Source organism: Meleagris gallopavo, chromosome Z, assembly GCF_905368555.1.
Source record: "Meleagris gallopavo chromosome Z, MGAL_WU_HG_1.1, whole genome shotgun sequence".
Lineage (NCBI taxonomy): Eukaryota > Metazoa > Chordata > Aves > Galliformes > Phasianidae > Meleagris > Meleagris gallopavo.
The window spans coordinates 1890146-1903707 of record NC_139435.1 but is presented as its reverse complement, the minus strand read 5'-3'; the positions used below and the strand labels follow the sequence as shown (position 1 = coordinate 1903707).

The window sequence follows — 13562 nt, the reverse complement described above, 5'->3', positions numbered from 1 at the left end:
AAACAACACATTGAGGGCTGAGTCTGTAGGGCACAACAGCTTACTGCTGCGTTGGGAACCTCATCACTTTAACGTGTACAATTTTGTTGCAAGAGGAAAGCAAACAAGAGCCAGTGGGCGATAAGAAGCTTCGTGGGATGTTTGTTGAAGGAGAGCTGCTTAGGCGGTGACTGCTCTGTGTTTGTTTTCTAGGATCACATTCTTGAGCAGTGTGAGGGATGAGTTTTTAATTCAAGAGATTTTGTTCACGCTTCACCAGCGTTCCACCTTCACATTTGTAGCGGAGATCTGCAGGTTATTTACCAACAAGGCAAGTGGTGCTTCTGTTTTTTGTCTGGGGGCTTAGCGTAGGTAACAAAGTAAGAGTGCAAAATTGAAGTTTGAACATTAAATTAGAATCGTATTAGTTAAATATCCTTCATTTGTGTGAGCTATGCAGTTAGTGCATGCCGGTTACTTTTGCAAAACCAACATGTGGAAGCACGGCTTGCAGTGGGAAATATGATGGTCTGAGCTCTGCTGAACAGAACAGAACGGAACAATAGAGAGAAGCAATAAATCTGATGCAGATCCTTTGTGTCTGCTCCCGGGGTTGAACACATGGTGGGAGACAACAGGCTGCTCCGCTCGCCTGACCACATCCAGGAGCTCTGGCACTCTGAAGCCATTAAGGCAGTAATTTCTTATTGAGCAATGGGATTGCTTTATGTCTGGGCAAAAGTTTTGATCTGTAGTGGTAAGACATTTTACCACGACACTACAGAAGAGTTCATTCTTCACAGAAAAGATTGGAAAACATCACTGTGCCACTCTACACTACGATCTATATGATATCCCTTGTCCTGAGTGCTATGCAAATATTTCCCCATCTCACAAAGGATACAGCTGATCAGAAAAAGGCAGAGGAAAGCTGTGGGATTGCTTCTGTTGGAGGAGCAACGACAATTTGTTGGAAGAAAGACAACCAGAGAGGCTCAGTGGCTGCTTATGAAACCATTTTGGCATAGAGAAGGTGGGCAGGTGTGACAAGGACACAGCTGGCAGCTGGTTAATACACTGTCAGGCCTGTGAACCGAAGTACTTCTAAACAGCTATTCTTGGGGATAAATTTCCCCATTCTTTTTCTTTTTTTCCAGGGGAATAAGCACAGCATTGAATTACAGAGAAGCTCGGCTATTATCTCATAGTTTTCTTTGTTTTATTATAGACTTTTTATCCACATGAATGATAAAGAAACTACAACAGAGTTAAATACCTTTTTTGATAACAGTGATTATATTCTTAATTACACTCAATATTAAATTGTAAAATATTTCCAGAAGAGTACAATCTTAATTCATACAGCAGGCAAAATACCAGAGGAGAAAGGGACCAAGGAGGGGGGGTATGAGAGTTTCCAGTCTGCTTTTAAAAAGCACTGTGTATGGCTCACGCTTTTTTATCCTTCCATCCCAGTGAGGCTCCATCTCAAAGCCACGTGTTTCTTTCCATAAAACAATCACTCTGCAAAAGCAAAAGATGATCTGGCGGATGGTGTCAGTGTTTGTAGCGTTGGAAGGATCATCAGTTCTCTTCACTGCTTATGTGTGTGATTCATCAAAAGCGTTTCCTCTAATAGGTTTAGTAGTCCTTCTAAAAACACAAAGACTTAAACTTTGGTACCACCAAAAAAGATCCAGGACAGGCATTTTTTGATTTTTTTGTTTGTTTGTTTGTTTTGTTTTTACTAATAAATGGCTGCTACGTTCTATTTTACATGGTTGTCCATGATGTTTTGAGGTCACTTGTCCTTGAGTTCGGAGGAACCTGATTTGTTTTACTTGTTCTTTATATCCCCAAGCACTTCCATTTTATCAGTCTTTATACAAGTTAGATTTCAGAACGGTGGGTTATTATTTACAAGGGAACAGCTGCAAAAGGTCCTGCGCTTCTAGGAATAAAAAAAAAACAACAAAAATCCACAAAACAAAACAAAGAGAAAGTGTTACCATCTCTAAGCTTGAATCTGGCATTTCTTTACTCACAGAATTACAACATTTACTCACAGTCCCAAGAAAACAGACACGCGAAAGTCACCTGCTCAGGGGAGGTTCAGGTTGGATCACAGGAGGTTCCAGTTGGATATTAGGAAGTATTTCTTCTCCAAAAAAATGTGGTGCAGTGGCACAGCTGCCCAGGGAGGTGATGGGGTCCCCATCTCTGGAGGTGTTCAAGAACTGTGGGGATGTGGCACTTGGGGACATGTGAGAATGGTGGGGGTGTGTTGGACTTGGGGATCTTGGAAGTCTTTTCCAACCTTCTTGATTCTGTGATTCTATGATAAGCATCCTCTGAGACTAGCTAGTTAAAATTCAGAGTCCCATTGAAATATTCCATTACAGATAAGGAGTAACTGACTGCAGTATGACTAAATACAACAAGACCTGATTTGGCACAGCAGGTCCAACAAGAGCAGTATAGGATTTCTGGAAAATAGGGCATTAATTGAGTGGTTGCTCTGCAGTGCACAGGGTCTTCACTCCCTTGGTGCACTGCATGGGTATGGATGTGCACGCACATTTCTTACTAAGACAACCCTTTCCTGCTTGGTACATTGAGAATCTGAAGTTGCTTCTGAGCAATAGGGTTGTGATTCTCTGCTTTACTGGTTTAGCTTAGCAGTTAAGATACAACTAATCTTCCAGGACCTACTCAAAGAAATCCCTGTTGTCTGCAGCTCAAGCTGCCCAGGGCCCCATCCAACCAACCCAGCCTTGGGTTCTTCTCATAGTGAAGCACTAACATTTCTCTGGGCAGCAATGCCAGGGCCTCGTTGCTCTCTAAGTAAATGTTAATTTAAATGTTAAGTCTTTAGCACCTGGAATTGAATGTCAAGGCAGTTTCCCACTTTCTGCTGAAGGTACATTTCCTTGAAGCCACTTTCTAGTGTCAGAGAGCAGAAGCTCTTGTTCAAGCCATTAGCCTGTGTTCAACCAACACTATGTCCCACAATTTGGGTGATGATTTAGGACAAGAGGTAATGGCAAGTTGCACCAGGAGAGGTCCTGGATATTAGGAACAATTTCTTCTCCAAAGAATGGTCAGGCCCTGGCACAGTCTGCCCGGGGTGATGGTGGAGTCCCTGTCTCTGGAAGCGTTCAAGAACCGTGGAGATGTGGCAGCTGGGCACATGGTCAGTGGGCGTGATGGGAATGGATCAGTAGCACACAGCAAAAAAATTCTCTAAATTCTTGCAATGGCTGCAGAGAAAAATCTGATGGCCAGGCTGGTCAGAATACTCCCCCACCCCTTCTTTCAGAAGCTTACCTTTAGCTTTTGCTGAGGTGTGCACCCAGCTTTTCTTTCCTGATCAAGCTTGCTGCATAGGGAATCTGCAACGACACAGAAACAAAGCCACTGTTTTAAGCCAAGGTTTGGCTAACAACATATGCAGGCTGGAATCTCTGCACAGTCAAAATACAGCAAGTTGGGAGTATCAGTCTGCATGTATTTATATCCCCATAATTAGGAAGTTCTTAATAACTATCTCTGCCTTGCACAAACCCGAGGAAAGCCACTGAAGTGGAACAAATAATTAAAGCAAAACAGAGAACATAGGTATATTAGGGAACGTAGTTATATTTAGGAACAAAGTGGGATGATGTGCTCGTAGGCTGCTGGGAATGCAGTATGGGACAGCTCTTTAAAATGCAACAAAACTAAATTGCTCTGAGATTTCCCTGTAGGTGGGAATCCAAATGGCTACATGTTCACTATTCCTCAATAGTGAATAGCTGTTTTTTGGAAAGAATCATATTGGGATCACAAAATTTATGCACCTCCACTCCCGGTGCTGCTGCAGACTGAGGTGACCCGCTTCTGCTTCTAGGAACTCTGTGATATATTCAGAAATAATGTCAAATGTGTTGAAATCGTGAATTCATTTTCCTGACTTCTGAGCTAACAGGATCAGTCCAAATCTGGGAGCAAAGGGAGCCACCAACAAGTGGCTGAATAAGCACGTTTCAGCTGAGACTGTGATGTTACTACCTCCTTCTCACTCCCAACATCACTCTGCATGGCCGTCAGTTATATAGGACATCTCCCAAGCTGTGCTGACCTAGATAACACAACGAAGTACATTCTGTCAGAAAGGGACTGTTCTCAATCCGTTTTTTTCTGCTATATTTGGCACATCGGTGTCTTTTCAATGTGTGTTGGTTTGTGCATGCTCCCGGTAATAAATGGAAGTGGAAGGGGTGGTATTCAGCAGGGACAGTTTTTCACAAGTTAAATCACGTGCAATGTCTTCTGCTTTTCGAGTTGCACGAACATTTTGTGAATCCAGTGCTGCAATAGAACATATTTAGGGCTGTTTGTTCCCTTTTTGTGCATCCAGAGTGAGTGTTCAGATGAAGATAGGATCAATACTTAAAAGGGCAAGAAGATGCCTTTGATAAGATTCCCCCTTTGGCTTCCTGGGAACTGAACTCTGCCTGGCATTATGCATGTAGAACTAATTTCCATCCTAATTTAACTACAGATGATTCCACCAAAATCAAATCAATATTTTAAAGCGCCACTATTTCCCATTTCCCTTCTCACTCACGGAGTGACAAGCATGCAGTGACCAACATCTCTGCAAACCTACATAACAGTGCGAATATTCCCTGCATGTATCATGAATACATTCATTGTACGAAGCCTCAACTTTCCATGTACAGCATAAAATAGGAACTGAACCTATTAGAGCTGTTCTTAATTACAGTAGGACTCCAAGGAACATGATCTCATACCTCCAAAGAATGCCATACCAGGGTGGATTTTTCCTTCTTTTAAAGACTTCTTGTAAACCTTTAAAGATCGGGATAGAAGATGATGAAGAGAAATCAATTTTGCAGGCAGATAGTTCCTGATTTATTTTCTTGTCTGCCTTCAAAGAACAGAGCTGATTGAAAGTAATACTGAGGGCTAGAGGATATCGAACATCAGAGGAGTTCTAGCTGGATCCAATTTTGAGGACTGAGCATTATTATCACCCCACAGTTGGCCAGTAGGGTGGAAGCCAAGACTCTGTAGTGAATATAAAACCCATCTAAGCCAGATGGAAAGACAAAAGGCTGTCAGAACAATTCACATTTCTAACACATCTCAAAAACTACTGCCTTTATCCCCATGGAAAAGTAGTAGGGTTGATCACAACCCATGCCTGAAGCAAAGTGGGACCTGCATGGACTCAGCCATTTGGGTAGATGATGCTTTGAGGCAGGAAGAAGAGAAAAACATACTCGGTGATTTAAGATCAATTTTCTTGTTAAATATGATGATTTATTGATCGCTTCTTGGCACTTGGCTGAAAGCTTGGCATATGGTTGCAGTGCTTCCTGGCAGCTGCTCCAGGCACTCGGACCAACTCCTTATTAACAGAAATTGCCAATGGCCACACAGAGTCCAACACTCCATCCACCTACCAAGCCAGGTTGTGTCCAAAGAGGTCAATATCCATTTCAGATGCTGTAACAGAACGCTTTCTCAAAGACCTGGGCCTCGCTCCTGACTTTCAGGAAGCCATAAAATAATTTTTCGAAGTCCGGAGTGGACAAAGCATTAAAATTACAACTCATTGATTAAACAGTGAGGCTCTCAATGTTGAACCCGTGCCACATCCTCGTTGCTGTGAGTGCAGTGGCTGCGGAGTGACAGCAGAGGGCACTTGGAGTCTGAGCCATCGCCTCCCATCCAACAGCGCGACTCCCCAGCACGTGCTTGTTGGGGTGGCAATTTATCATCGTGCTCTGCATTGCAGTTTCACAATGTCAGAAGTGCTTTTAAACAAATAGATGTCTTCATGGTCTTACTGAAACGTTCAGGAAGAGCTACTTTAAGTTGCATATGCACACAATGGTGAGAAAAGCAAACAAACAAACAAAAAAACTCAACAAGAACAACAACAAAACAAACAACAAACCAACTCATTATATAATCTTAAAAATAAAAATGACTAAGCCAAATTCTGTGGCTAGTTAAGCCAGTAATTTTCGTGTTTAACCCTACATATCTATGAAGCTGAAAGTAAAATTGTGATTTGAGTATGCATGAAAAATTTCATCTTTTTTCTTTGCACCACACTGACAAGAAAATTGCATGTGGGCAACTTTGTGAAAGCAATGCTACAGTGTTCCAGGAACATACAAAACAAAATAACTCATCCCTGTTAAAAACAACAGACAAAATATATCAAAATAAGTCCTGCTTTTTAATGTGCCCCGAACCAAAAGATTTAGTTTATCCATGGCGTGAGCCAAGAAGGCCAATGGGATTCCAATGAAACTCTCTGCCAGATACTGGGAGATGAAGGGGAACACAGTAACAACTGTACATGCTGAAGAGTGGAGACCAGCAAAAGAAAAACCCCTCCAAAATGGTCTGGAAACAACCTCCTTCCAACACCCTCCATCTCTCATTGAAATCTCTGAAGTCAGCAGGAACAGGGAGCTCAGAGCTCTAAAAATAAGGCCACTCTAAATGCCTCGGAGCTCAGTACACATGTTTGACAATCGTGGCCTTCAGCTTTATTTTTATGTCCTAACCCATCAAGTAGAAAATGACAGCACCAGAAGACAACAACTCCTCCCATTTTCAGCAAGAGGAAAAGTGAGCTTCTCAAGCAGAAGGCTGATTCAGACATGGAGATTTTTGGCAAGCCTGTCTCAGGAAAGCTGTAGTCTCAGTGTTCAGTCAGCACATTCCATTGAGTTGAAAGATGAAGACCCATCTGGTTATGGTATGAAAGTAAATCTCCAGGTAATTGAACTCTAAACCAGTTAAGAACTGCATGCTAACATATTCCTAAGCATAAGGGAATGTGAGCTCTGTAATATTACATCTACATGGCTTCCAGAGGAAAAACTTGAGGGTGTACTTAAAAAATCAAAGTGATAGTTCATAACAGTTTTAGTCAAAGACATAGACTCACAATTTGTAGCTGCTGCACCATTTCTTCTCTGTATGCCAGCTCTCGTTTCATCTGATCTTGAAAATTATCTATTAAGAGGGAAAAAAAAAAAAAAAAAAAGACAAGTAAATGCAGTAATTAAAATAGAGACCATAGCAGAATTCATATAAATCAAATGAAACCAAACCCAACTGAAGGACACCGAAGCTTTTTTGTACGATATACTTACCAAAAACTTATCTGATAGGAGGCACTGCTGATGAGAAAAAAAGCTTTGGAAAAAAACTGATCCAGCTCTGTCCTCCCCCCCACTTTAAGATGTAAGCTCCAGTGTTTCTCTTGATAACTTTCATACCCACAGTGATGTTCTCAATGGACCAGACTGCAGTCATCAGTCAAACTCCTACAAGAACTGGAGATAACAGCAAAAGCTGCTTTGCTTTGGTATAAATCTGCTGACGTCAATAGGGACGTCCAGGATGTGAGAACAGAAAGTGTTCAAGGATGCAGGATTTGATTTGCAGTTTACAACATTGTGCTGACAACTTTGAATGCAGCTCAAATCCCTTAAAGAGTGACGTGGAATTCAGATAGGAAGAAATCATTGAAAGACAGACCACGCCTTCCCAATCAGCTGGGTTATGGCACAACCTTTCAGCTCTGGTAGGGTCCTGCTGAAGAGTACCATAAAGCCAAAGCAACCAGAATGGCTTATTTACATTAAAAGACTTCAACAGTCATGTTGGCTGTTGGGCTCTGGCTCCAGAACTCATGGAGCCTCAGTTCAGTATCTGCTCTCCAAGCTCTGTGCATATGTCTCGCCACGCTTCGTTTCTTCACCAGTAAATCAGGAATAATAGCACTGCTTCATCTGCCTGGAGCATAGGGAGGATTAATAGATTAAATGACTGTGGGATACTTTGATAGGGCAGTAATGGGAGTCACAAAAATACCAAAATTGCAATGGAAAGATTTGATCCCAGATGAGAAATGTGGCTCCTATCAATGCTCCGTGTGCTGCTGTGGGCCTGGGAACACACTCATTCCCTGCAGAGCCCTACAAGCTCACTACATTCTCAAACCTAAAAGCAGAGGCAAGAAGACAGAGCACATCACAGTGGAGTGGCAGGAGCTGCCTTGCCTTGGGGGAAAGGAGATGTGTCCTCATCAGATGTGGGCACAGGGAAACTAGAAGGGGGCAGAGCTCTGTTGTCTTTCACACAGTAATTAGGTCCTGTCTAAATGAAAAGCAAAGGATGTTGCTTAAGAGGCATGGAGGCAGTGCAGGATGGCGAGAAAATACCAGGAAAACAAATGGAGAGAAAATCTAGCTAAAACCAGCAGGAGTCCAGCATGGCTACACTGAAAAGAAGGCAATGACATCTTCAGGAATTCCTTCAGGTTTCATTTTATCAGCCTGTTTTTTCCTCTCCAACTTGAAAAGAAAAAGAATCCAAGCCAGTTTGCGTTTTCTCCTTTGCTTACCAAAATAGCCATGTGGGACAAAAGGTGATGGTCTCTTGTCACCGTGCTAGCTACTCTGTAGGTCCTCTTCCAGTTTCGTGTCAATAGGAGCAGGCTATGCAAAGAAATGCTCCTCATCTCCTCTCCTCCCTGAACATCTCTTCACAGGCTCGGTACAAACAGCTCAGAAATCCTGCTCAGTCCTGCACTGCAAACTCGCTGAGCAAATGGGGTTAATGGTGAGGATAACGCTTTTTTTTTTTTTTTTTTTTTTTCCTTCCTGCGGCAGACAAAGCCATGAGCAATGCCCAGGAGAAAAGAGATGAATATTTAAAGAGTTTTCTTAACACAAACTTAAATACTTTAACTACCCAGGCTACGTTTCTACTGTTTTACTGCCACATCGTTAAATGCTGCCGGACAAAACGTGAGCCGGTCCACACCAGATGTAAAAGCGGTGCAGGATTCTGCCTTCAGCACCTTCGGGGCGGGCCGAGGTACAGCCCTCATGGCTGCTCAGGACTGGAACGCAAACCTGCTCTTCTCTTCCTCGTTCAGACCCACATGTCTCCAAGCCACGAGAAGTCCATCAGCACGATTTTAACTGTACCTTCCTTAGTCGCTTTTCAGGTTTCTCTCTTTTAATTGGGTTTTCTATGATTTTTCTCTCTACCTCTTTCCTATCCAGCATCATCACGGGCAGTTAGAAACTTTACTAGGGAAACCTGCAAGACAAATAGCTTCTGACACCTGACCTGAGGCAGCAGCCCCATCTCTTTCACTGCACCACACACTGTTCTAGAGGACAAACCGCACTTATCTCAGATTTTACACTTACTTGCTTGACAAAGACCCATTTCCTTGTTTTATTATATGTGGAGGAGGGTTTTTTTGGTAAATCTAAATCTGTAAATAGGTTTTACGGTCACTTACATATATTGTTTATAGCACATTATCTGTTTTCTATTTTAATCCTGAAGAAAATTGACCACTGCTTTGTGGTATGCTGAAACCACATATTTTTCAAGTCGGCATACGCAGTCGCCACTTCCTTGGTCAGCCATATGTGTTCTTTTCTTTTATTTGAATTGTATTTCATGTGGTTTAATTGCACTGTTTATTTACATGGCAATGACAGAGCATTAATTTTACTGTAGAAGAACAAAACGATAAATGAGTGACCCGAATGGCAAAACTCCAAGATGCCATTTTACCAATACCACACATCAAGCATTTTGATCTATACAAATTATTTGAAAATTACCTCACTCTCAAACCCACGTAATGACTGAATTTATACTGAAGGATGAGGTTATCTCCTTTCATTAATATCTATACCACTTCAGGCTCTCCTTTATTTATGAAGCTTTCGAGATTTGAGCTAAAGTTGGAGTCATTTCCAGAGACCTGCCTTGCACTTCTCTGAATTTATCTTATTTACAGAAAGCAGAAAAATGTATTTTCTTTAAATAACAAGAAAACACAATCTGTATTCCCACCTCTTCTTGTGATCCAAACATTCCTCAGTTTGCAGCAGAGGTGTTTGTTGAATTGGGGTGCTTGCAATGGTGGGTTTTGTCCCTGGAGTTTTTAGGAAGCAACTCGGAGTTCTAACAGAACCGAGAGCTTCTGAACTCTTCAGGAAGCTCCAGGAAACCAACCTGAGGGCTGGTCAGATATTTTCGTCATGCAGGACTTAAGAGAAGTTAGCAAAAAGCCAACTTCTGCATGAATGCACATTTCCCCCATCTTCATGTCTTTTACTATTTCCTTGTGCCTGCAGTTCAACTTCCTGATAATTTCATGAAAACCTTTTTAATTGTCTCTTTCATTTTAGAATGCACACCAAAAGGGACATCTAGATTTTTCCTACAAAAAACTGATGCTGGCAGCCTGAAAAGCCTGAAAAGCCACAGTGGAAGTGCCGTCAACCTCAGCTGAAAATCCTGGCAATAGAACTGAGAACATGCTTCTCCTGTTTTTCACAACTCAACAACAAACAACAACTCTCAAAAAAAAAAATGCCAAAATCACAGATACGTGTCTTACTGAATACTGGGAAAGATGTATTTCCTTTCAACACCTGGAACTCCTGCTCCAGCCTCCTCCGTAAGTCAATTTGTTCAAACAAAACCTTCTGGAGTTCCTCTAAGAAAAAGAAAAGAGAGAAGAAAAGTGGTGTTACTAATCTGTGGAAATAATTCTTGAGAGAACAGTTACTGAGCAATTCATTACGATAAGACAAAATATTTTAGTAGTTATTAAAAAAGAAAAAAAAAGTGTTGCATAGACCTACGATAGATTTTGTGCAGAAAGCCATGAATATAAATCAATGTAATATATTATTTTAAAGTATTATATTACAGTGTCATGTATTGATTGATATATATGCATTAATCTCAATTATATCCACCCAAAGGTCCATATATTATTCATATGTTACTTGACAAGCTTAAAATATGGTGCAGAACAAAAATGCCCCCTATTATCCTCATATTCTATTAAAACAAAGAGCAGTTTTATAACAGAAGAGACCCTGATTTATTTTACCTTTCCCCATGTTTTCTACATCCTTCTTCAGCGAATGAGGTGAATTGGTTTCTTGTGTGTGTTCACCTTAAAAAAAGAAAGGAAAAAAGTTATTGATTTACTAATATCACTTTTCATCAGAATTGTCTTTATTGTGCAACTGCTTCAGAAAACATGGAGAAAAAAAATAAAATTAAAGAAGAAAAAACGATTAAGATTAAGGTTTCTCTACAACATCCAGATGTCATTTACAAACACAACCCTAGCTGAGACCAAAGATACTTTTCCTGGTACAGGCTTCTAAGGCTTAAGGGTTTAGTTTGATTGTCCTCTGATAATGTGTTGGTTTTTTTTTTTTTTTTTCCTGTAGATTCTATGAACGAGGTTTTGAAAGAAGCCAGGAAACAGGTTTTTAAATGACAAAATACCACTCTCACTGAAATTAATAGAAGATTTTCTATTACTTGAAGTATAAAAGGACTCTTAATAATTAAGAAATATTTTGTAAGGAGGCATTTATTGAGCTAATTGGACTAATTCTTGGTTTTTGTCCAGCTGCTAAGTGCACATCATTAACTACTGATGAATAACCACAAGGAAGACATATGTAAATCTGTTCATTTACTTATGTATTTGAAAGAGATGGAGAAAATATCTTGGGTTGGGGGAAAATGAAAAGCTCTAGCACTGAACACAACAGGTAAGACAGCAGCTACTCAAAAGCTCACAGTCACAGACCGTCGATAGCAGGTCACTACAGTGAGCTAATTGTGAAGTTGAATTGGAAAATCTTGTTTTCTATGCAATCGGAAATATTTTCACAAAACATTTATTTCTGCTTTTAAAAACCAATGCACTCTTATGTCCCATAAACCTTGAACTGTTAATGTATGAAACATATCCAGTAGCTGAGCACTTCAGCATCTGCTCTCTCTTCTTACTTCTTTCTTTAAAATAAAAATAAACTCATTCAGATGTGCACATTTACACAACTGATACCTGCTGCCATTAGTGCCATTTAAATCTGTTTACATAGCACAATTAATAAAAAAATCATTATTGTATGGTATTTGATATGAACAAAGCATTTTCTGCAGGTGAGCTGTCTCTCAAATTAAAAGAAGCAAAAGAAACGAGAAGAAAAATATATATCAGTCTTGAAGCAGTTCTTTGAAGTAGTCCCGTAATGTAAAATGTTTTTTTTTTAATTTAATAGAATGCAGTCTTAAGCAGGGTTATTAATAAAATAAGTATTTTGTTAGATAAGTCTAAAATAAATGAGAACACACAATCAAAAAGAAAGAATTTAATTTTAGGAAGAGTACTTGTTAAATTGTAAATATCAACCATTCTTGCTTCCCAAATAAGTAAAGAACAGGATGGGAAAAGCAAAGGTATTTAAATGCAAATCCTTGCGTTTGGGTTTTAAAGAATCAGCCTTGCTCTTAAACTGCTTTGTGCTGCTCATAAAAGGGCCTCGACATTATTATTGTTAATGGCAATAATAGCAGCAATCGGATGAGTTTCACCTTCCCAGTCCCCCTCAAAATGATAATCAGGAGTCTGCTCTTCTGTTTTTCCATACTTCCCAGAGGCCTCATCAAGTGCTGTGTACTGTTATACCTTAATTGAAAGGGAGGAGGTATTGAATATTTAACCAGCTTCCTTTCTCTTAAATGTTAATTAAAAGCTAAATAGGTGTTTAAAAACAAACAAACAGAAAGCCCAACGAATTTTAATCAGCCTACGAAAAAATCACTTCCCCTCCTAATAGCTCCACCAGAATTCTCTTGGGCCTTCTCTATGCACAAAGTTGCGTTCAGCACGGTGGAAAACAAAAGCTGTGCAGACCCAGAGATGTATGGGCATCTAAGTTTGCTTTCAGAGAGGCTTGGTTTCAATTTAGTCAAAAATCTAACTGTACCTCAAGGCTGCTGTCTAGGGGTAGAAAGAGGCAAAGTGTCCAAAGCCACTTTCGTACCTCTGTTCTTTCTGATTAGCGGCAGGTTTTTTTTATCTGGAGTAAAGATAGATTATATTTTGAGGTTACACAAATGGCATTCTTCATCTGGAATGTGAATATCCATCCACTGCACGTTGGATATTAGGAATAATTTCTTTTTAGAGAAATAGTCCTTGTTCCTGGACGTATTGAAGAACCCTGGAGTTGTGGCACGTGGGGACACGGTCAGTTGGCACGGTGGGAGTGGGTTGAGATTGGGCTTGGGGATCTTGGAGGTTTTTTCCAACCTTAATGATTCTGTGATTCTATGAACCAGGGAGGAAAAAAAAGCAACGATGCAGCACCGACGGTCTGCCAGGACCACAAACTCAAAGTGCTCCATTATTTTTTGCAGGTGAGAACATGTTACACAAAGGCCACGGTTATGACAGTGTTGGTGTCTTCTGTGTCCAAATATCTAGTCATTCAAAAACTATGGGCAGATGCGAAACGGCAGACTTGGAGAGCTTCAAAGGCTCCATCTGTATTTACTATTAATGACTTGCTGTAAGTCATACACAGTTTGTGCTTTTGGCCAGGATAAATCCTTCCAAAACACACTCTTACTGAAAATATTCATGCATCTTGAATATTCATGTTCCATTTTGGGGGTAAATAATCAATAGGCAAGGC

General features: G+C 40.5%; 1 protein-coding gene across 1 annotated transcript in view; it reads right to left on the bottom strand.

Annotated features, from left to right (window-relative positions):
- Positions 1–1212: 1212 nt before the first annotated feature.
- The window catches only part of SKOR2 (SKI family transcriptional corepressor 2), a 25363-nt gene continuing 13013 nt past the window's right edge, over positions 1213–13562 (bottom strand). Inside the window, exons 6-10 of the mRNA XM_085213736.1 lie at positions 10949–11014; positions 10448–10546; positions 6956–7023; positions 3307–3371; positions 1213–1930 (exon numbers count right to left, since the gene is read on the bottom strand). Coding sequence (XP_085069862.1) covers positions 3309–3371; positions 6956–7023; positions 10448–10546; positions 10949–11014 — 296 coding nt within the window. The 3' untranslated portion in view covers positions 1213–1930; positions 3307–3308. The remainder of the gene's footprint in view (positions 1931–3306; positions 3372–6955; positions 7024–10447; positions 10547–10948; positions 11015–13562) is intronic.